Below are 23,116 nucleotides of genomic sequence, written 5' to 3'. Positions count from 1 at the left end.
GTACTTGTTCAAAACATTCATTCATTTCTTGTTCGACTGTCCTCCTGTTTGTCAAACCACAAATCTAGTTCACATTAAGCCCTCACTTAAAGTTGTGGTTGCATTCCAAAAATTGCTATTTTAAGTAGAATAACTTTTAATCTGGCAAACAACATTAAATGGCAATGCTGACATGATGTTGTCAAAGTGAAACAACATTCAACAAAGCAAAATTAAGTGGGCCTTAATATATCCAAACTGACCTGATAATATTTCTCCACAATTTCCTCTCAACTACATGCCAAACCGATTTAATAGATCAAACATTCTTTTGCCACACTAAGTGAAACATTAGGGAAGAAAGAAGCTTATATAACACTTTTCAGCCAATGAATACTCCGCTTATAACCAATGAGGTACTTTGGAATTTTTGTTGTAATGTAAGATACATGACAGTCAATTTTGCACTTAGCAAGCTCCAACAAATAACAATATGACAATGACCGGGTTGTCTACTTTTGTGATGTGGAATTGAAGGTAAGCATTAGCAAGGACACCAGGGATAACTCCTGCACTTGTCTTCAAAATAATGCATGGTCATCTTTTAGATTCAGTAGAGGGGGCAGATGGGACTATAATTTAGTGTCTCATCAATTATATAGCGCCTCCAATAATACGGTGCATCTTCAGTGCTGTACAAGAAAGCCAGCCTCAATTTCTGTGCTCGAGCCCTGAAATGGGACTTGAACAGGAACCTTGGGACTCAGACAAGAAAGTGCTGTTAACTGAGACACAGCAGATACACAAGTTATGATATATAAATTGGGTTTAATGGGATTAAAAGGAGGTTTGGAAAAGACACTTAATTTTATCTGCTGCAGCCTTTTTAAAGTATTTATAAGAAGCCAGCAACTCCTTAATGAATTATTACAGGGAGGAAAGGTTAATGCACAATCTTAACTCAATGCAAGGAGCAAAGAATAAACTTATCAGTATAACAGAATTACATGACAGTCAGAACCCCACAGACTGCTTTGAAATATAAGACACACTTATAAGTGGACAAATAACTCAGAGGCCTGATAGAAAGCATAATTGCAATGCCTTCAGTAGACCGATAACTAGCTAATGTGCTGATCCTTGTGGCAGTATTAACGAGCTCTTTCTCTCATGATTCTTTTGGGGGCTTTGATTATCAGGTAAGTTGGAAACCAAATTACAGTAAAAGCAAAGTCGTTGGAGTATTCTGAATTCAAGCATGTTAACCTTCATGATATTTTACCACAGCAAGGGTTCGGAAACATTGATGGGGAGTATTGGCTTGGTCTGGAAAACATTTACTGGTTGACAAACCAAGGGAATTACAAGCTGTCAATCACCATGGAGGACTGGCAGGGACGGAAGGTGTTTGCTGAATATGCCAGCTTCAGACTAGAGTCCGAGGCTGACAATTACAAGCTTCGGTTGGGACGTTACCATGGAAACGCTGGCGATTCCTTTACTTGGCACAATGGAAAACAGTTCACTACACTGGACAGAGACCGTGATGCATACACAGGTAACAGCAGCTTTACAGGAAGCCAGAGTCAAAAAACAACTGTAGCACTTCTCAAATTACACCTAAAATGCTGCAAGAATGTTTTTATTTATTCACCTCAACACCTCAGGTAGTTTTACTCTCCTCTATATCTTTATGTTTGGCCTGTCAGAATTAGAATTTACACCTGTTCTTGGTCAATCCTTTTCAAAGGCATAAAAGGTACCTTCCTCAGACTGTAAGAAACAAATCTAGAAGATGAAAATGGTCATTACTGCTTTTGTTTTTAAACTCTCGTCTTCCCTTCACCTCACCATTTTGAAAGGAGGAGGATTCAACATACACAAACCTACACCTAACACAGATGATAGTGATACCAGATTGCTTGCAGCAATGTCCCCACATTGATTGATGAATTTAGGTACTTCTTTTTTCAAAAACAAAGTAAATCCCAATGGAATTGACAGACTTCAAAAACTCTGCACAGTGGCATCAAATTGCCAGATGTTGCAAGTGCAGTGTGACCATTGGCGTCACAAAACTAACGGCAGACCACTGTCAATCAGAAATGTTGGCACAAAAATGTTGGCCTTAAACCACGACAGGCATAGCCAGGTTTGTGCATGGTAAGGGGAGCCCTACACTCTATTTATGTAAGGAAAAATTCAAAATGAAAATAACAGTTTCCTTTCAGAATGGAGGAATCGACTCAATTGATCCTTTCGGAAGTATTTTTCAACACTTGTAAGATGGCGTTTTCTTTTTTTAGGTAACTGTGCACACTATCAGAAAGGTGGCTGGTGGTATAACGCCTGTGCACATTCAAACCTCAATGGCGTATGGTACCGTGGTGGACATTATCGCAGCAAGTACCAGGATGGCGTATACTGGGCGGAGTTCAGAGGGGGTGCTTACTCCCTGAAATCTGTTACTATGATGATTAGACCCAATCCCAACACTTTCCATTGAAAAAGAACAAGGTGTCTTGGAACTCACTGAAGTAGAAATGAACAACAGCACTCTGTGTAATGAAATCCACCTTACAATTAACATATGTACCAAGCTGTGCTTATTCTTTGAGATGAAAAGAAAAATACTTCCATGTATTTATTTCCTGCAAAAAAGTACAAATTTGTAATGTCCTGTATACAAACATTTTTCTCATGTAACATCAATTTTCTGGTGAAAATGCTGAGTTCACAGTATTTGTGCTTACAGTCTTAAAATATAGTATTGTAATAAAATGCCAATGTGTTTGGGAGGATATATTCAATCCAAAAATGTGCATTGAGAAAGCAATCTGGTAAATTCCTCCGATACAGCAAATTGCAAGGCTAATGTAAGATTTTTGTCACACAGCAGGATTTCATTTGTTCTGTAACTCTGACGCAGGAAAAGGGTTCTGGTGAATCTATGGGTACATGTTGTACTCTAGAAGCTCGGCTCTGAATTTCCACAGACTAACATTTCTCCAAAAATTGTCAAATCAAGAATGCGTGCTAAACGCTTCTAAATTTTTAAACAGGGATAGATGTTTTAAACAACAGCAAAATGGACATCTACCCAAACAATCTCCCTCAAATTCTTTTGATGTCTGCACCTACTAGCCACTCCCAGACATTTTGAGTGAAAATTTTTCAAAAAAAAAATTGGGGTTGGGTAGAGAAGTGGACCTTGAGGTAAACGTACAACTTTAGAGAGCTTTGCATCTATTCTCCACTTGCCTGGATGAGTGCAGCCCCAGCAACACTCAAGAAGCTTCACACCGCCCAGGACAAAGCAGCCTGCTTGATTGGCACTACATCCAGAAACATTCATTCCCTCCACCACCCATGCTCAGTAGCAGCAGTGTGTACTATCCACAAGATGCGCAGCAGAAATTCACCAAAAAATCCTCAGGCAGCACCTTCCAAACCCACAACCTCTTCCATCTAGAAGGACAATGGCATCAGACATATGGGAACACCACTTCCTCCAAGTTCCCCACCAAGCTACTCACTATCCTGACTTGGAAATACATTGCCGTTCCTTCACTGTCGTTGGGTCAAAAATCCTGGAATTCCCTCCCTAATAGCACTGTGGGTCAACCCACAGCAGGAGAACGGCAGCGGTTCAAGAAGGCAACTCACCACCACCTTCTCAAGGGCAACTCGGGTTGGGCAAGAAATGCTGGCCTGCCAGTGACATCCACATCCCAAAAATGAATAGAACAAAAAAATCTCAAAAATAAGTGGGAATTCAAACGTGTGCCATATTCTAACCGCTAATATTGGGAATGTGTCCCGCTGTCCACAAGATATAATAATCTTGGCTTATAATAACGATCTCTGCAATGAAAAGGACAATTTATTCCACTCTGAGCTGTCAAAGACTAACTCTGCTGCTTTCGGAGGTCAAACCATTGCCCCATTGCATGACAAGTCTCCAGCATGGCATGGCATTTGAGGAAAAAGACGACAAAAATCTAATGTGATAAGGAAAATATGTTGGCCGTAAAACTCAATGTGTGGACAATGCAACAGCCAACGTGTCGATGTGAAATTCCTCCTTCCATTATTTAGCGGAGGCATTAGCATGTTATTGTAAACCGGTTGAAATTAAATCTATTTTAAAAGGGGCGGGGGTCATTTATCAAGTCAAAAATAATGCAAGGCATTTCACACCAACACATTCAGCATTCACAAGGGATTATCCCATCACATAATCTCCCATCCTTCCTTTTCCTTGGGGGGGGGGGGGAAAGGAGGGATGGCTGGAGGCAACAGAAATATTATTGGTAATGCAGCTTCAAAACTTAAGACAATGGGAATGATTGTGTGCGTGTTTGCGTATGTAAGTATTTTACTTCTGTTTTCTATCTTATGTTCATTGATTTAGGAATCTTTTACAGGTAAGTGAATATAGCCATAAATATTTGGGGTGGGGGGGATGCGGTTGGGTGGAGAATGGGCTGCACACCTTTTTTTATTTACGCAGTTACTTATAGTACTTTTGTACACCTTCCCTGTGTCTTACCAGCTGTTAACAGTCTGTAAAATACACTTTGTGATTCAAACTTTGAGCCTTCATTGTAGAGTCAAAAAAAGTATTGCTATTGGCAGAAAGAGTTTTGTCTTTTGCAACATTGTCTTGACAGTTTCAGTATAACCTTTAACTGCTGCAATAAACATACTTAAAAGAACGTTTGCTAGTATTATTTATACAGAACACTGAGGACCAAGCAAGCTGCAGAAAGCCAATGATTCAGTGCACAGTTCAGCTGGTTTCATTACTCCAGTGTTGATCAGGGGCCAAACAAGGTCACTCCTGCTGCACCATTTCTGAACCAGTCGATCCCTCAGCAAAGCAGTGCCTGACTTGAATGCTTAACAGCTGTTGTTAGCAAAGGACTGGGAATGGCAACAAAGCCCAGGAGAAACTTTAAACAAGTGACCATAAGGTGCGGTGGGCAAATAAAGCACAGTAGGAATGAATGGATGCATGTAAGCAAAGCTGCATTCACACTGCACCGGCCAACTTAGGTCTACATAGCGACTTTAACATTATATAACCTTCCATAATACTTCACAGGATGATTCTTGAACAAAGATCTCAAAAAGACAAGCAAGTAACAAAGCAAAATCAACTTCCTGTTAAAATGCTCTTCAAAGTAAACAAACCATTCCAGTTAACACAACAATTAACATTGAACAGAACTTTCATCTGCGATTCCAAATTTCTAGTCTAACGATGAAGCCACAAGCTCCCCTGGAGACCGAATGCATTGTTGCTAATTTTGGCACAAATATAGAAGGAAAGTGAGTTATGAAAAGGAAAATTACCTATGTCCCAATGAAGGTACCATAATTAAAAGGGTAAGCATTCGGCAGGTAAAATACACAGCTTGGGTACTTATTCACTTTGGCAGAAAGAATCAAGTTGCAGCACATTGTTTCAACAAACAGAGACACGAATGGAGTTTCAGGGGCACAGAGTTTCTCAAAGGCGACTATTGCTGATTACAGACCTCTAACTGCTGACCTCACCTTATTAATGCAGTTGCAAGCAAACTACATGCCAAGAATTCTTGACATGAAACTGAGAGCAGGCATCTGGTGATTCCAGCTCACACCTCACTCCGATAACCTTCAGGGTGGACACTGGACACCAAAATCTCAGGGCACACTCTGTGGGTACCAGCCACAGACGGCTCACATCCACTGATATCTGCTACGTGCCAGCCTTGCAGAACCCTCATGTCACAGCTCCGATCCACATATAAGACACCTCTAAACTTCAATATCACACCTCAGGTGGCTCTGACAGTTCTCAGTGTAGCGCTGTTGCCAGGGACAGACACCCAGCTCAGGGACTGGACCAGGCTGCACTTCCAGGGTCTTCACTCTCTCACACAGCACGTCACTTTGCCCTATCTACCTGGGAGGGGAGGAATTTCTTGAGGAGCAATTCCCACTCAGAGGGTACTGAATCTGAGGAATTCTTTACCATAAATGGTGTGCAAGATTGGGTTGTCAAGTAAGTTCAAGACTGAGTTGGACAGCATTTTAATCAGTAAGGGGACCAAAAATTATGGGTAAAAAGGCAGAATAGTGGGGTTGAGGATTGTCAGAACAGCTACAATTTCATTGAGTTATAAAGCAGACTCAATGGGCTGAATGGCTCCTGTGATTTATGGCCTTACGGAGATTCTGAGCATCCCTGCTTTGTCTGGTTGAGCCTTGCCCCTCAGCCAGATAAATCAGGCTCACTGTACTGCTGGATTACCTTTCCATTTAGTGCAGACAAAAAGCTAGGATGCTTGTTCATCATAGATGGCAATAGTGCTCAGTCAAGTCAAGGGAGATGGCTTTCAGTCAGAAGACAGTCAGTCAAGGGCAGTTCAGGGACTTGAACATGGCGAGTCAATCACCAGGGCAAACAGAGTCATGATCTTCTCCTTATAGTGAATGAAGAATCAAATCTTGGGTAGCCCACAGCTCATCCTGTCTCTTTCAGCCCTATTGTGGGCTATTTTCCTCCTGGAAGAAGACAGACGCATGATTACAGGCGGTGAGAGTAGCTCACACAGCTGAGACTTTCGGTGCAGTTGGAGAGAAGGGCTGAGAAAGTGACCGTACAGCCTGGAGGGCACACAGAGTTTGTGAGGTCAGGGGTTGGGACGTGTGACAACGTGAGGGAAGATTTTTCATGCAACGGTGAGAGTGGTAGAGCATGAGCCTGAGTGGATAGTGGGTACAGTCGTGGAGTTAGTGAGTGCAAGGTACTGGAAACAAAAATGGAGAGAATCCAACAACGCTGGGAGAGTGCACCTTGTACCTACAGCACCGGGCATTCCTCCAGACAGCCGAGATTGTACCGATCCAGGTGGCAACCTCAACTTTCCAGCTCTGGGAAAGCCCCTGCACCAGGACTGACAGGTCCCGGGCCACAAAGCAGGGCAATCAGATTCTCCCTGTCTACCACATCAGAGACAAAACGTCAGGAACGACATAGGGCAGCTCCGGACCAATAGCGTTCATCTGGGTGTGCACAAAATGGGCTTTCAAAGATGGTGCCCACTCCCAAGAGGCTGTCTCTTGGCAGTGGTAAGTTGTTCTGGGTACAACGAGAATGGGACCAGACTGGATAAGAGGGGCACCCCAGGGGCAGGGGAGGTAGTTTTTTTTTAATTATTCATCCTTGGGATGACGGTGTCAATGGCTAGGCAGCATTTATTGCCCAAGCTGAATTACCCACAGGGCAGCTAAGAGTCAGAGGCAATCATGTTGCTGTGGGTCTAGAGTCACATATAAGCCAGACCTGGTGAAGATGGCAGTTTCTCTCCCTAAAGGGCATTAGTGAGCCAGATGGGTTTTCCTGCCAATTAACAATGGATTCATGGTCATCATTAGACTTAATTTCAGATTAGTTAAAAAAAATTGAATTCAAATACTACCATGTGCCATACTGGGCATTGAACCAGTTACCCATCCGCTTGATGCGGTGAGCGAGGGGAGATGAAATGAGAAAATTCACTTGGGCCTCGCAGAGAGAAAGCCTCCATGAAATTCAATGGAACTGACAGTCAGTCAAAAGAGAAGAGATTCAGTCCATGGAATACCTTGGAGACAAAGGTGGATAGCCTGTGATTCCTTCGTTTGCCAAGAATCTAATCTGGAGTAAGCAGGAAAGTGGAGTTAAGGCCGTAGTCAGGTCAGGCATTATCTTAGTGAATATCAGAGCCAGCTCAGATGGCTTCCTGTTCCTGGTTTGTATATTTTTTTGTCTGCAAGCTAAACTGGATTGTGAAATTTGAGAGATGTTGTGTTCCTTGACACATTTCCTGCTGTGGCAGAGTCCACACGCGAGAGAAATTTCAGTGGCACTTTTCACAAACAATAAACATCAGCGAGTGAAGATTAGGGTGGCAGGTAAATGCAGAAAAGCATGTGTGAAGGAAGGAGACTGAGGATGTGTGGGGATGGCTGGGTGAGGAACTAGGGGCATGGGGCAGGTATCATGACAGGTGTGGGCAAAGCAGAGGGTCGCAAGTGGATGAGGGGTACAGATAGCTGATAGCACAGTGAGAGGATCAGGTGCATTAGGGGTTGTCAGGAGAACATTCTGATGTTTTGGGGGGGGCGGAGGGGAATGTGAGTTGGATGTCGGGGATGGCAGCCTTACGGTTATCTAGGGCTACAGTAGGTTTTTCTTCCTCTAACTTGGGCAACTATTAAGGTAAGTTAGCCAGAACACTCAAACTCAACGAAAAGGAAAGTACTCTACAGCCAATAAAGTACTTTTGAAAACAATACTCATTGTTGTAACGTAAGGAATGCAGCAGCTGAATTATGCACAGACTAACTCCCACAGGCAGCAATGTAGTCATAGTCACATAACGTGTTTGACATTCAAGAGTATTACGATCACAGAATACCCCATTATAAACATCCTTGTTATTCTTATTGACCAGAAACACAAGTGGACTCACCACATAAGCAGAGTGACAATAAGAACAGGTTGATCTATATAATTCTGAAGGACAGCTACAGCGTTGTGATTTGAATCTTAAATAATATTAAATCAAGTGACAGTTGCATCCCCATTTTGCACTCAAAATATTATGTCCAAGCTTGTGAAACTCTTACGTAAAAGACAATCGACATTTCTCTTGAGCCAGATTCTTGAATAAACCAGCTCAAATTTGCTACTGAGATGCTGCTTGACCTGCTGTGTTCATCCAGCTCCACACTTTGTTATCTCAAACCCACTTTGCTCAGTCTCCAGAAGCTGAAGACTGGCCATAGCAAAAAAAAAGGGTGAATCTGGGTTCCCAGAACCTTGGCACACTGAGTACGCAGTTATTGTTTAGGGGTGTTTAAATTGCTGGTGGGATCTTTGAACCCTCCAAAAACTTCAACAACTTTTCGTTGAGTTTGAGTGTTCTGGCTAACTTATCTTAATAGTTGCCCAAGTTAGAGGAAGCAAAACCTATGGTAGCCCTGGTGAACCATAAGATTGCTCTCCCTGACATCCAACTCTCACCCTGCACCACCCCAAAAACATCTGAATGCTCTCCTGACAACCCCTAACGCACCCTATCCTCTCACTGTGCTATCAGCTATCTGTACCCCTCATCCACTTGCGACCCTCTGCTTTGCCCACACCTGTCATGATACCTCCCTGCCCCCATGCCCCTAGCTCCTCACCCAGACATCCCCACATATCCTCAGTCTCCTTCCTTCACATACACTTATGCTGTTGGTGAACTTGCCCCCTTCCTAATCATCCTAACTACTAACCTATTGCCACTTCACCTCATCTACCAACCCCATATGCTCCCTACCACACTACCCTACTCCTCACCCACTTACCATTTTAACCACTTGCACACACACACTGCCCCTTCACTCCCTGGCACTGGCGCTCTACCCCTTATCCAGCCATCCAGCACACTACTTCCTCAGCTCCTACCCTAACCCTTCCAACCTACCCCTCACACATCCTGTATCATAGTTGTTGTTAATGAGCCATTGGGATCTTTCCACTGGTGTACCAATGTACCTGCTAAACAACCAACCAAACAACTATTGATGTCAAACTAAAATATGCTGCTTCTGTGGTTTTCTGGATAACATCCAGAAAACCACAGAAGCAGCATATTTGTTTGGATCAATGTTGTAAGTAAGCAAGTAGGCAGTATTTTGAGTTTAGGGGTCAAGAAAAGGGATTCTGTCACTGAGCGAAAGATTCAGGCCAGTATGACTCCAAGAAGGGGAAAAAAGGCAAATTGATGGTTTCACATGAACAACAAATATTGACACTAGCAGCCCAAAGTAAGCAAGAACAATGCACTGCGAGTGATCCTAACACCAACATCATAGAAACAGTCATCAGCTAACCCATTCATTAATAACCACACTCATCAAGGACTGTGCAAGAGGAGGAGAATCTTGAAAACAGTGGTGAAGACCTGCCTCTAAGTAGCAAACAGAAAGAGCTGATCGAGCTAATACAAGAGCAAGCGATGACGAGAAATCAATGTGACTTCCTGGTTTTGAGGCTGTCCAGATGGGAATCCCAAACAGCTGCATTCTGGGATAGTTGGAACGGCTAACCTTCACAGAAACAAAATCCCTTCACCAATAAGAACCACATGTGGGCAGAACTACCAATTGTACGAGGCAGAGCGGGGAAAGAAAAACTGATCACAACCCAAAACACACAGAAAAGCTAGACACAAAATGCCATCACTCAACCAAATCAGGTACAAAAATAAAGCAGAAAGCAGCTTGCCAAGGCTTTTCAGATGGGTCATTAGAGAGTGCACCAGTTTGAGAGGAATCTGCAAATTGCTTTTGGCGTGGCTTTTCAGACATTTCCATGCTCCTCTAACAATTGTCAGTCAAATTTATCCAAAATATTAGCAGTCATAGTTACACTGCCACCTACAATGTATAGAAGCCCTACAGTGTGGAAAATGCCATTTGGCCCATTGAGTCCACACTGATCCTCCAAACGGTATCCCACTCAGAGTGCCCTACACAAACACCCGGCAGAATCAAATAAACTCAGGAGTGATGTGTTCGTTTAAAGTAGCTCAATAGATTAGAATATACCATTGACCCAAGAAACATTCAAAATTGGGATTGTGAAGCCATTTGACCATAGTTAGAGCATTGCAGTCCTGGTCACCATGATGCAGGAAGGATGTGATCACATGCAGAAGAGATTCACAGGATGTTGCCAAGAAGAAAAAATTATTATCTATAAGGAAAGGTTTGGCAGGCTGTAGTAATTTTCTTCAAAAACAAGAGGCAGAGAGGATATTTTATTCGTTTGGTAGTACAGAGGTACGGTTGGAATAAAAAGCTTTTTTTTGAAGGTTATTGTCTTCCACTCAAGACCATTCATAAGGATACTAAATGTAACTGAGAAACAGCATTTACACTGCATGAGAGGAAAATGCCAACTGCAGGCACTAACAGTCTCTCGAAGATGCGCAGACGGTCCGTGCATGCCGATGGTGCACCAAGGCATTCCCTTCCATCTTCTCTGGCCGCTGCCGTGCATGGGTCTTGGAAGTCTGCGCAGCAGCGACAGAAACTCAAGGATGACAGCTGGCAACTTAACATGATTGGTACGTGATATGTCAGTCAATGACAACTGAAAGTTAAATGCCAAGCTTCAAATTTTAAACCAGGCAGCTCAACTCAGAAAAATGAACAAGAGAATGGCTGTCATCTATTTTACAGAGGTGAAAGAGGTGCAGTGTGAGCACTTACTTAAAAAAAAACCATCTGCATGGAACAGGGTCCTGTATATTAATACATAGCTTCCAGTATACACGTGAGTGTCTTGCTAACAACCCCAAGCTGACTGTCAATACAATACTTTGCACACTTGCAGAGTCATGTCTAATGTTGAATACTGTATTGTAATTGACTCAAGCATGGGTTAGTCAATGCCATGCTTATTGCAAGCAATTGAAGGGATATGGTGTTTGATGTGCCCCTGACTTTTAGACACATAGCCTACAAACCTGACATCACATTGGCACTGAAATTCATACACCACATACATTTTGTTGGAACTTTTGAATGATTGATCAGCAATGCTATGCTTTATAAAATGGGACATATAGCTAGAATGGATGAGAATGACTTACTTCCATGACCATGAAGTTCAATAACCAGGGAGGCAGGCAATTGATTTAAAAATAATTGAAGAAAATGATTAGAGGGAAATTGAGGAACAATAACAGAGATTTTGAACTCTCTGATGAAGGGTGTAGGCCCGAAACGTCAGCTTTTGTGCTCCTGAGATGCTGCTTGGCCTGCTGTGTTCATCCAGCCTCACATTTTATTACCTTGGATTCTCCAGCATCTGCAGTTCCCATTATCTCTGATACCATTTTGAACTAACCGCCTGGAAAGGGGGTAGAGACAGAAATCTTCATCTGCAAAGACACTTGGACATGCACTTGAGGTGCAGCAACCGACAGAGCTACAGAAAAAGCTGGAAAGTGGGATCAGACTGGATAGCTTTCTTGCTGGTACAAATACAACAGTCTCCCTATGCATTGTAGATCTATGCTTCTCCTCAAAACTGTATGAAGAAGTAAAACATTTCAAGTTGACTGTGTTCCACAGACCAAGAGTCAAAAGAGTTTGACACACAAGCTTTTACTGTTCCCGTTAACTGAATTAACAAATATTTCAAATTACAACCTAAGTGCAGAATGTTCTGAAAAAAAAATCAAAACACTCTCTGGACTGGTTAAATGTTTGACACTGCAATAAAGTACTAAAATACCGTCTAAAATAGGTGGTATTGTCCTTAGTTCATTGCAAATATTAGTTAATATGGTACAAAAGCAGATAACACTTTCCATAAAATCCTTTATATAGACCAGGTTGGCTCAATTTTTTGAACTCTTTTGCACAAAATAACATACCCTGGGTGCTGTCTCACGCTGGCTGTTTCCCTTAAGGTCAGCATTTCTGTCAGAAAATTAGTTAATTTCTTGCTTTTCATTCACCCAAAATGATGCATCCTTTGAAAGCCTTTGGATGGGCTGCATAACATTCTCAAGTTATTAGTATTATGAGTTAGTGAACCTCTAATCTATCAGCTGCAGGAAAATCCAACTGACATGAGACCAAAGTGCAAAGCCTTGTTTGGAATGTTCCACCAAACGGCAAAACAATTAGATAAAACACTAGGACAACAAGAGAAAAGGAATACTGACAGACCAATTCACACCCAATATACTAGGGAAATGCCAACATTAGACACAACAGCGTCCTCCCCACCAGGAACACTGGGTCCATATCACCTCAATTCCACCAAAATCTTACCGAGGCAAAAAATAAAGTCCAAAGCTTTACCCAGGAAAATAACTAGAAGTTGATCATTTACTGTACATTCCCTGTCAAAAAAATCTCATATTCAAAAAGTGCCCCAGACATAAATTCAGTTTTCCAGCTGTTTTAGGGGAGGTTCAGCGAAAATGGGCAGGCAATGGGTGTCAATGGATGAAGAGGTTGGTCAGACCATAGGCTTGGCTGAAGAGAAGTGAAAAGGAAGCCAGGAATTCAGGGCAGGAGGGGGAGTAAAGCCATACAGGCGATGAATTTGTTGCCAAGGTGGTGGTCAGGGAACACAGAGATGCAGCTGAAAGGCCGATCCTATCTTGGTGATAAGTTGTCTGATGAGACATTTCCACTTGCTCTTGCTCTGAGGCAATTAAGGACAGGAGGATGGGTAATAAATGTATGCAAGAAACAAACCTTACAATCTCTAGCAAATGCCCATTTTATGATGTTGGTTCTCTCCAATATCATTCCTGTGTTAACCTATACTAAAACTTCATCCACCTGCTCTTCACATGTGCCCAATAGTTGGCTGTTGGCATCTGTGGCTTGGAGAACACACAGAGATTCCTGTTGTCCATTGAATATGTATAACCTCTTCAATTTTAAAGCATCTCAGCAAGCTCTAGTTTTAAAGGCTGCTTGGCCTGTACAGAGGAGATGGCTCTTTTCCTCTGGTTAGGAAGAATGTTAATGACAAGCTCCTCTTTGACTGCTTAGGAGTTTTCCATTTTACTGCTTTCCGAGAAAATCATTTTGCCACGCTTGTGTTCAGGCTGACTAAACAAAACTGACCCAAAAATAAATTCAAATGGAATAAAGTATTGCCAACAATTGGCTAAGAGAGGGAGTAATTTAACAAATGTGGTGCTATAGGGGAAGTCCACCTTCAAACACCAATGCACAAGATGTGAAAGAAACCCATAAATCAGATATTCAATTTTTGCTGTTATTATTTTAGCCTTGTTAGCAATTTGCTAGGAATAGCTTTGTGTTATTATTTTTAACTTTTGTTTGCATTTAATTTTCTTCCTTCAGTTGGAAATATCAAGCCTACATAGGTTGGAGCTCAGGTTTTTTTGGAGACTGAGTAAATATAAAAACTGGTAACTTTGTTGAAGTAAATAAATGCCTCTGACATTTAAGAATAAGAATACAAGTTTTTTCTTTTTCTTTTCATCACAGCAAGCCAAACTTTTACTGTTTGCTGAACTATCTGACCCTCTGCTTTAGGGCATTCACAGAGAGCACATCATTAATTTCTTCCCAGCATCCCACACGCATGCTTGATGTCCCTTCCACATTGTACTGCTGTGGGGAATTGTTCAGCTTGGAAAGCTAACATGAGTTTTATTGCCCAGCAATCCAGGCCCTTCTCAAACAGTAACTCCATTCTCTCCTTAATTTTCCAATCAGAAACATCCCAATAATGTTTCTACTGCAGTTCAAGCAATCTGCACAGGGAGAAATAAACTTAGAAAAAAGTTATTGGGGCAGAGAGAGGGAGGGGGGGAGAAGGAGAGGGGGAGAGGGGGGGGAGAGCGGGAGGGGGGGAGAGAGGGAGGGGAGAGAGGGAGGGGAAAGAGAGGGAGGGGGGGGTAAAGAGAGGGAGGGGGGGAGAGAGAGGGGGGGGGAGAGAGGGAGGGGGGGAGAGGGGGAGGGGGGGGAGAGAGGAGGGGGGGAGAGAGGGGGGGGGGAGAGAGGGGAGGAGCAAAAAGAATCACAATTCTCCAATCACTAGAATAAAATCATTGGTAGAGGCATAAAAACAATTTGACTTTTCTTTCACATGGGCTATCTAGCCACTTGTTATTTGAAAAGAGAAAATCCTCATGAAAAAGGGTGAAGTTACATCAAACCACTCAGTTTTTTTTTAAATTTCACCTGTTATTTTTCAAATCAACCTGTTCAGAGATGTTACTACATACCTCTGAAACAAGTAGAACTTGAACTTGGGCCTCCTAGTCCTGGGGTGGGAGCACTTCCACTGCACCACGCAGGGGCCTTCATCCTGCCACTCCACAATTTACCCCCATTATGATAGCTAGGTGAGAACAGCTGAACTGTTTTTAACCTCTCAACTGGCTGCAACTATTTTTTCTATAACTATGTTAAAAAGAAAAGTTTTCTTAAACAGTGAAATATGAGGTTGATCACGTAAAGTTTCTAGAGGGGACAGTTTCTAGTACAAAAAACCAAGAGCAGGCAATTTAAAAAAAAGTCCCAAGAGCATTTGAAGTTTTAGATTTAGCCTGAGACCATGATCATTTCAGAGATACTGAGCACAAAACACAAAGAGTTTGGGTTCAAGACAGAATGGTCGACAAGGCAAGGTAAAGAATGATCCACAGGCTAAAGGTTCTTTCTAAATCTTCTTTTTGCAGATTAAGACCACCAACTACAGTATCCCCTGATTATTTCTGCAGATGTTTTAACCACAGATACTCAGGCAGTTTTTTTTTTAAACTGGAAGAGCCTAAAGGACAATATAAACCCATATATCGTGCTTCAAGGGTGTCAGAAGATGTGGAAAAAATAGTATGCTGTTAAATCAAGAAAGGGGCTTTCGTAATTACATGGGCCTGTGAAAAGTTCTGATTACATTTTGGGCTTCATATTCATAATTGAGAGCAATCATAAACTGTGTCCTCCTTACTAGATGAAAGGAATTAGCAAAAATATCTCCTCATATGAAATATACATAGATACACACACAGATATATAAATCACATGTATGCTTCAGGCATGAAATTCTCATAAGAGACTCAGTATGTCCAAAACAAGTAGCAGACATTAGCCAATCCTCTTTCCAAAGCCATTCCTGATGTACTCTTATCTGACACCAATGTTTTTGGGGCTGAACAAGACTTATAGGTCCAAGAAACAGCAATACCTTAGCCAATTTCACCAAACAAATGTAACTTCATCAAAGAGGAACAGATGAAGGATACTGCATGCATCAACGTGCACCATTACTGTACCTAAGGATGGTACGGAGCTCAGTCTGAAAATCTGCTTTGAATACAGGCAGCACCTCATTCAGGATTCCTTAATTTTCGATGATCAGCTGATAATGGGCTATTTATTGCGGAGCACCGTTCTTCAGCAGCATTTACCACAGACACTGACATAAAACAGATATGCAACACAAGAGCGTATCAGGACATTTGGCAGCCAGTGATCTCCAGTTGGAGGACCTTGTTAATTGTAATCAAAGCAGAAACTGCTGGAAACCCTCAGCAGGTCTGGCAGCATCTGTGGAGAGAAAGCAGAATCAACTGCTCGGGTCCACTGACCCATCTTCACAACTCAATCGCATTAATTTGTATTATTGATACAATTGTTAATTGTAATACATGTGCCATACACATCAAGGGGTCATAAGAACCTCTCATTCCTACTGAATTTCCTCAGATTCTGGGCCCGTTTCAACATGAATACTTACACATATAATGCAGCCAAGAATGGCCTTTGTAACTGATTACTGCAGAGGTGGCTCAAGGCTTTAAAAAAAATCACAACCTAGAAGGCACAAAAACCAAAAGAACTGCAGATGCTGTAAATCAGGAACAAAAACAGAAGTTGCTGGAAAAACTCAGCAGGTCTGGTAGCATCTGTCAAGAAAAGAAATCGGAGTTAATGTTTTGGGCCCAGTGACTATTCCTCAGAATGGAAGAGAAGTTGTGGCTTCAGATGACAGCCTACGGTTCACTGATGAAATGTTCAAAGCATTTGCAAAGACTTTCAACATGTCTCAAGTTTGCCAAGATACCTGTCGTCCACTGGGGAGGCAGGAAGAATGGTTCAAACATTTAAAGAAATCTGCAAAAATTCCATATTTTTTTCCCCTGTGTATTTACTACTCTTTCAGGCCTACCTCAGAGCTGTCCCCATCAGAACTCATGGGGCACAGATACATAACTCACCTTCTGACATTGCTCTATTGTTGTCTCTTGAAAACGAGTTACTTAGTAATCTAGATTACTTCACAGAAGGAATGCCGGCTCCAGGAGTAGCGAGCACACATGCAATGTTCCCTCACCAAAACATCATTGATGTTGGATAATGGACAATCTCTGGATAAGTGAGCTTCATAGAAAAGGTGGCATCAGAAAGCAACTGACTAGGCAGCACTGATTTGTAAACAAAGTCATCTCATGGTTCCTGGGGTAAGGACGAAGGAAATCAGATTCAGCAATGTGCCACAAAATGCCGCTACCATTGCCAGATCCCTTGGTTCAGACTATTGCTTCAGGTCTCTTGGGCAGGCCACCCAATCAATGAAATCTCTGATCTGATGGAAGCCAGCTCAGCAACTTTATCTCAAGTGTTTCCATATTTTGTCATGGACTTTCCTTGCCCACCTGCTAACTTGGATGAATGAAAAGCATGAGAGAGAAAAGGAAGGCAGGAAGGGCAAATGAAAGAAAAAGTGAAGAGATAAGAATCGTAGAATCCAATAATTTAACGCTATGAGACTTGGTTGAAATTTCTGAGGCAGTCAGGTTACTTACTGATATTTATTGATCTGACAACAGAAGGTAAAAAAGCTAGGATGTACTTACTTTGGTTACAAAAGAGTAACCGCAGGGAAAGATGGTGTTATCCATTCTTAAAGTTTGTTTACAACTGGAAATAAATTTAGTTTACAATTTAAACAATTCAGAAAAATCAAGTCCCTGTCAAAGTGCTATTTTGGCAGTGCTATGGTACCTGGTCATTTCTTTTAACAAAAAATTCTTTTACAATATTGCACTTTCAGCAGCATTGGAAAATCTTTTAAAAGGAACCAACTGGGAAGCAGCCAGCAGACACTTGCGAAAGATCTTAAAAAAAAATCAGACAACAGGTCAGGCATGAAATTCTTTCACAGATCTCTAGTTAGACACTTCAACAGCGGCCCTGTAAATGTGCAAGGAGGTCACCCTTTCAGAAAGAGTGTGGGGTAGAGAAACAGTGTCTCACCTCACCCCAGACCACACTTTAAAAAAATCCTGAAAAATGTACTGTCAAATAGGAGGGTTGGAAGAGGGAAAGAAAATCAAATTATTTAATTGGTGCAATTGGTGCTTTCAAACCAGAGAGAGAAGCAATTTCCACTCCAGATCATCAGAGCTTTAAAAAGTTTACTAGCATAGCACAAGTGTAATGTCTGTCTGCAATGACCAACAGGATGTGCCGAACTGGATCCTTTAACCTGCATATTTGTGATTAAAAAAATGCTTGAAGCAGAGTCCAAAACTTTCTGTTCATGTTACTTTCTAGAACAAAGGAAGTTAAACTTTGCATTTTACAAAGCAATTTCCTCCACTTATATCACAAAGTTTGGAATAAATCGAGAAAAGGAAGCAAGCAGAGCAATGACCTAAGGAGCAAAACGGTATATCTCAGATGTGAGTAACACGAAGTTGAATGTAAAACTTTTCTTGCAAATAGCCAACACATTTTCTTAAGTTGAATCATTGCATGCTGAGGCTTTAATATTATTAGACAGAGAGCATGGTCACAAGCACACGGTCACAGGCTCCCCAGTCTGGAGTATAAGTGACGTCACGCTGCCTTCGTAACATGAGTTGCATCAACACGTGACAAATGAACACCAGTGTCCTCGGTAACTAGTGTTAAAATGAGGCCAAAAAGCAAAAATTCCTGAAAAACTCAGCAGATCTGGCAGCACGTGTGGAGAAAAATCAGAGTTAATGCTGTTTCAGGTCCAGTGACCCTTCCTCAGAACTGGAGTTAATGTTAACTCTGATCTCTCTCCAAAATGCTGCCAGACCTGCTGAGCTTTACCAGCAATTTCTGTTTTTGTTTCTGATTTCCAGCATCTGCAGCTATAGAACGGTAGAACTGTACAGCACAGAAACAGACGCTTTGGTCCATCTCTTCTATGCCGACCAGATATCCTAAATAAATCTTGTCCCATCTGCCAGCATTTGGCCCATATCCCTCTAAACCCTTCCTACTCATGTACCCATCCAGATACCTTTTAAATGTTGTAACTGTACCCACCTCTACCACTTCCTCTGGCAGCTCATTCCATACATGCACCATCCTCGGCTTGAGAACATTTCCCTTTAGATCCCTTTTAAATCTTTTCCCTCTGACCATAAACCTATGAGATCTAGTTTTGGACTCTTACCACGGTGGGGGGGGGGGGGGGGGGGGGGGGGGGTGGTTGTGTTATCCAAAGACTTTGACTATTAACTCTCTCCATGCCCCACATGCTTTTATGAGCATCTATAAGATCACCCTTCAGCCTCCAACACAGTAGAGAAAATAGTCCCAGCCTATTCAGCCTTTCCCTATAGCTCAAACTCTCTGATATTGGCAACATTTTCTGAACACTTTCAAGTTTCACAACATCTTCCTTTAGTAGGGAGACCAGAACTTTACACAGTATTCCAAGAGTCTCCTTATCAATGTCAAGCACAGTCGCAACATGACCTTCCAACTCTGATATTCAATGCACTGACTAATAAAGACAAGCATACCAAACGCCTTCTTTGCTACCCGGTCTTCCTGCGACTCCACTTTCAAGAAACTATGAACCTGCCCTCCAAGGTTTCTTTGTTCAGCAACACTGCCCAGGACCTTACCATTAAGTATATAAGTCCTGCCCTGGTTTGCCTTTCCAAACTGCAGCACCTTGCATTTGTCTCAATTAAATTCCGTGTGCCACTCCTCGGCTCATTTTCCCATCTGATTAAAGTCCTGTTGTATTCCGAGGTAACCTTCTTTTGGTCTTTATTTAAAATGATGCTAGTTCTGCAGAAGGGTCACTGGGCTAAAAATGTTCCCTCTGCTTACTTTCCACAGACGCTGCCAGACCTGATGTCCTCCAGCAGCTTCTGCTTTAGTTCCAGATCTTCAGTTCTTTGTTTTGGAGTTAAAATGATGTTGGGGTACAGGGAGTCAGAGGTGGAGATATCATATACACTTGGGAGACACCACCAATAGGGGACACCATTTCAAAATAGAGGATCCCCCTATTAAGTCAGAAAGGAGAAGATTTTTTTTCCTCTCTCAGACAGTTACTGTTCTGTGGAATTCTATTCCCCACTGTGCAGTGGAGGCAGCTTCATTAAATCAGTTTATGAGAAAATTCAAACAGATTCTCAGTTGACAAGGGAGTTAATGAGGAGCAGGGAACAACATTGATGCCGCAGTCAGATGAGCCATGATTTCATTGAAGGGCAGAACAGAGGCTAGGTGCAATTCCGTCTCCTTAGTTGTATTTGGCCCGGCTTTTATTCCGAGACTGTGCTCGCTCGTTCTACATATCCCTGCACTGCGGAAACCATCCTTCCTGTAACCACCTGGTCGATCCCTAAAAGGCCCTTTTTTTGTGTTATATCAGCTGAGGCCAGTTGTAAAGCAATCGCAGAGGATGATCCCTCCATACTCTCTGTTTCAAAGTGCATTGCTGCATTTGAATTGGCATCTTCATTCATCATTCAAAGGATAGAAATAGCAACAACCTTCCACTACTTCTGTAACATTTCCATCTGTTTAAAAGGATTCCAGTTTATAAAGGACTTTGCTTTCATAGTCGTTGGTGCTCAAAACCTGAAATAAGAAGACGACTTTAACCACAAACTAATTCTTATCGGGATCGAGGGGATGGTAGCAGGAAACATACTTCTACTGGGCCAGGATAGCTAAAATGAATGGATAGTCTCAGAATAAAAAGGAGGCTGTGTCGAACTGAGGAAGAGGAGGAGGAACTTCTTTACTTTGAGAGTGGCAAAAACTTTGGAATTCTCCGTCCTAACAGATTGTGGAGCCTCGGACATTGTGCGAGAGAAATAGATTGACAGAGTTCTAAATGCTAAAAACATCAAGAGACTAGGGACTTGAAAATGCTGTTGAGCTAGTCAATGAGCCATGATTTAGTTGAATGATGCACAGCAAGCTCCTACTCTTAGGTTCCTATGAAGGTTTTCAGAATAGGGGCCAGGAGCTTATCTGTCAAAGTGAATTAATTAATTTTATGGAATAGCAATACTGCTGAACTAGGATAAATAAAATCACTTTGCTAAGGTAAAAGCTCATTAAATATCCATAACATTAACTGTAAAAAATGCTTCCTGGTTTTCCATCCCCACCCTTGTCTGCCTTCTGGAGAGACCACTCGCTCTGTGACTCCCTTGTCCGCTCCACACTCCCCTCCAACCCCACCACACCCGGCACCTTCCCCTGCAACCGCAGGAAGTGCTACACTTGCCCCCACACTTCCTCCCTCTTCCCCATCCCAGGCCCCAAGATGACTTTCCATATCAAACAGATGTTCACCTGCACATCTGCCAATGTGGTATACTGTATCCACTGTACCCGTGATGGCTTCCTCTACATTGGGGAAACCAAGCGGAGACCTGGGCACCGCTTTGTGGAACACCTCCGCTCGGTTTGCAATAAACAACTGCACCTCCCAGTCGCGAACCATTTTAACTCCACCCTCCCATTCCTCAGACGACATGTCCATCATGGGCCTCCTGCAGTGCCACAATGATGCCGCCCAAAGGTTGCAGGAACAGCAACTCATATTCCGCTTGGGAACCCTGCAGCCCAACGGTATCAATGTGGACTTCACAAGCTTCAAAATCTCCCCTTCCCCCACTGCATCCCAAAACCAGCCTAGCTCGTCCCCTCCCCCCACTGCATCCCAAAACCAGCCCAGCTTGTCCCCGCCTCCCTAACCTGTTCTTCCTCTCGCCTATCCCCTCCTCCCACCTCAAGCCGCACCTCCGTTCCCTACATACTAACCTCATCCCGCCCCGTTGACCTGTCCGTCCTCCCCGGACTGACCTATCACCTCCCCACCAATACTCTCCTGTCCACTTATCTTCTCCTCTATCCATCTTCGGTCCGCCTCCCCCTCTCTCCCTATTTATTCCAGTTCCCTCTCCCCATCCCCCTCTCTGAAGAAGCGTCTGGGCCCGAAACGTCAGCTTTTGTGCTCCTGAGATGCTGCTTGGTCTGTTGCGTTCATCCAGCTCCATACTTTGTTATCTTGTGTTGTATACTATGTCCAATTTCATAGGAGTGGGGTGGCTTAGCTCATAAAACTGGTTTAAATACAAACATCAAACATGTGATACCTTTGGGAGTTTGTTACTCCAACTGTCACTTGCATTGTGAGCGGAGTAGAGCTGGTAAAATAACTTACCATTTGTCGTCACACTTATATCAAATTACAGAGTGGTTGTCAGCACATAAGTGTCCTTTTGTCCTTGATAGTCAAAAGGATGTATGTAAATGGTTACATATTCTTTTATAGAGTCATACAGCAGGGAAACTGAACCTTTGGTCCAACTCATCCGTGGCCAGACATCCCAAACTAAACTAGTCCCATTTGCAAGCATTTGGCACATACCCCTCAGCCCTTCTTATTCAAGTACCCATCCAGATGCCATTTAAATGTTATAATTGTACCCACCTCTACCACTTTCTCTGGCAGTTCATTCCACAAATGCACCACCCTCTGCATGAAAATGTTACCCCAACGTCCCGTTTATATCTTTCCCCTCTCATCTTAAATCTATACCCTCTAGTTTTGGACTTCCCCACCCAAGGGAAAAGACCATGGCTATTCACCCTATCCATGCCCCTCATGATTTTAGAAACCTCTAAGAGTCACCCTCCAGCCACCAGTTAAACAAAAAGCCCCAGCTTACTCAGTCTTGCACCCTTTCCAAGTTAAACAACATCTTTCCCAAAGAAGGGTGACCAGAACTCTAAGCAGTATTCTACAAATGCCCTCTCAAATACCCTTTAAAGCTGTAAGATGATGTCCCAACTCTTATACTGAATGCACTGACCAATGAAGGCAAGCATACCAAATGCCTTCTTCACTGTGATTGGGCATAGTCAACATGGATTTGTGAAGGGGAAATCATGTTTGATATTATGGGCAGATTCAATAAGAGGGAACCAATGGGTGTAGTATTTTTCGGTTTTCAGAAGGCTTTTGATAAAGTCCCACATTGGAAGTTTATAAACAAAATTAAAGCATATAGAGGGAGTGCAGAGAAGGCTCATCAGTCTGTTTCTGAAAATGGTGGGGCTACTCTAGCAGAAGAGATCGAGACAAGTGGGCCTGTATTCTCTGGAGTTTGGAGAATGAAAGGCAGTTTCATAGAAGTGTACCAAACTCTTAATGGAATAGACCGAGTAGATGTAAAAAGGCTGTTTCCCCTGGCTACGGGGTCTACAAACTAGGGAAACTCACAGAATAAAGGACAAG

General features: G+C 42.6%; 2 protein-coding genes across 10 annotated transcripts in view; one reads left to right on the top strand and one right to left on the bottom strand.

Annotated features, from left to right (window-relative positions):
- angptl2b (angiopoietin-like 2b) overlaps window positions 1-4,258 on the top strand; it is a 53,298-nt gene extending 49,040 nt beyond the window's left edge. The window contains exons 4-5 of the mRNA XM_048558699.2: window positions 1,267-1,537; window positions 2,286-4,258. Of these exons, the coding sequence (XP_048414656.1) occupies window positions 1,267-1,537; window positions 2,286-2,485 (471 nt within the window). The 3' untranslated portion in view covers window positions 2,486-4,258. The remainder of the gene's footprint in view (window positions 1-1,266; window positions 1,538-2,285) is intronic.
- LOC125465342 (ras-specific guanine nucleotide-releasing factor RalGPS1-like) overlaps window positions 1-23,116 on the bottom strand; it is a 713,999-nt gene that overhangs the window by 381,825 nt on the left and 309,058 nt on the right. The window lies entirely within an intron of this gene.

Source organism: Stegostoma tigrinum, chromosome 29, assembly GCF_030684315.1.
Source record: "Stegostoma tigrinum isolate sSteTig4 chromosome 29, sSteTig4.hap1, whole genome shotgun sequence".
In the NCBI taxonomy this organism is placed as follows: Eukaryota; Metazoa; Chordata; class Chondrichthyes; order Orectolobiformes; family Stegostomatidae; genus Stegostoma; species Stegostoma tigrinum.
The sequence above is the reverse complement of the archived record's forward strand: the minus strand, read 5'-3'. Positions and strand labels throughout refer to the sequence as shown.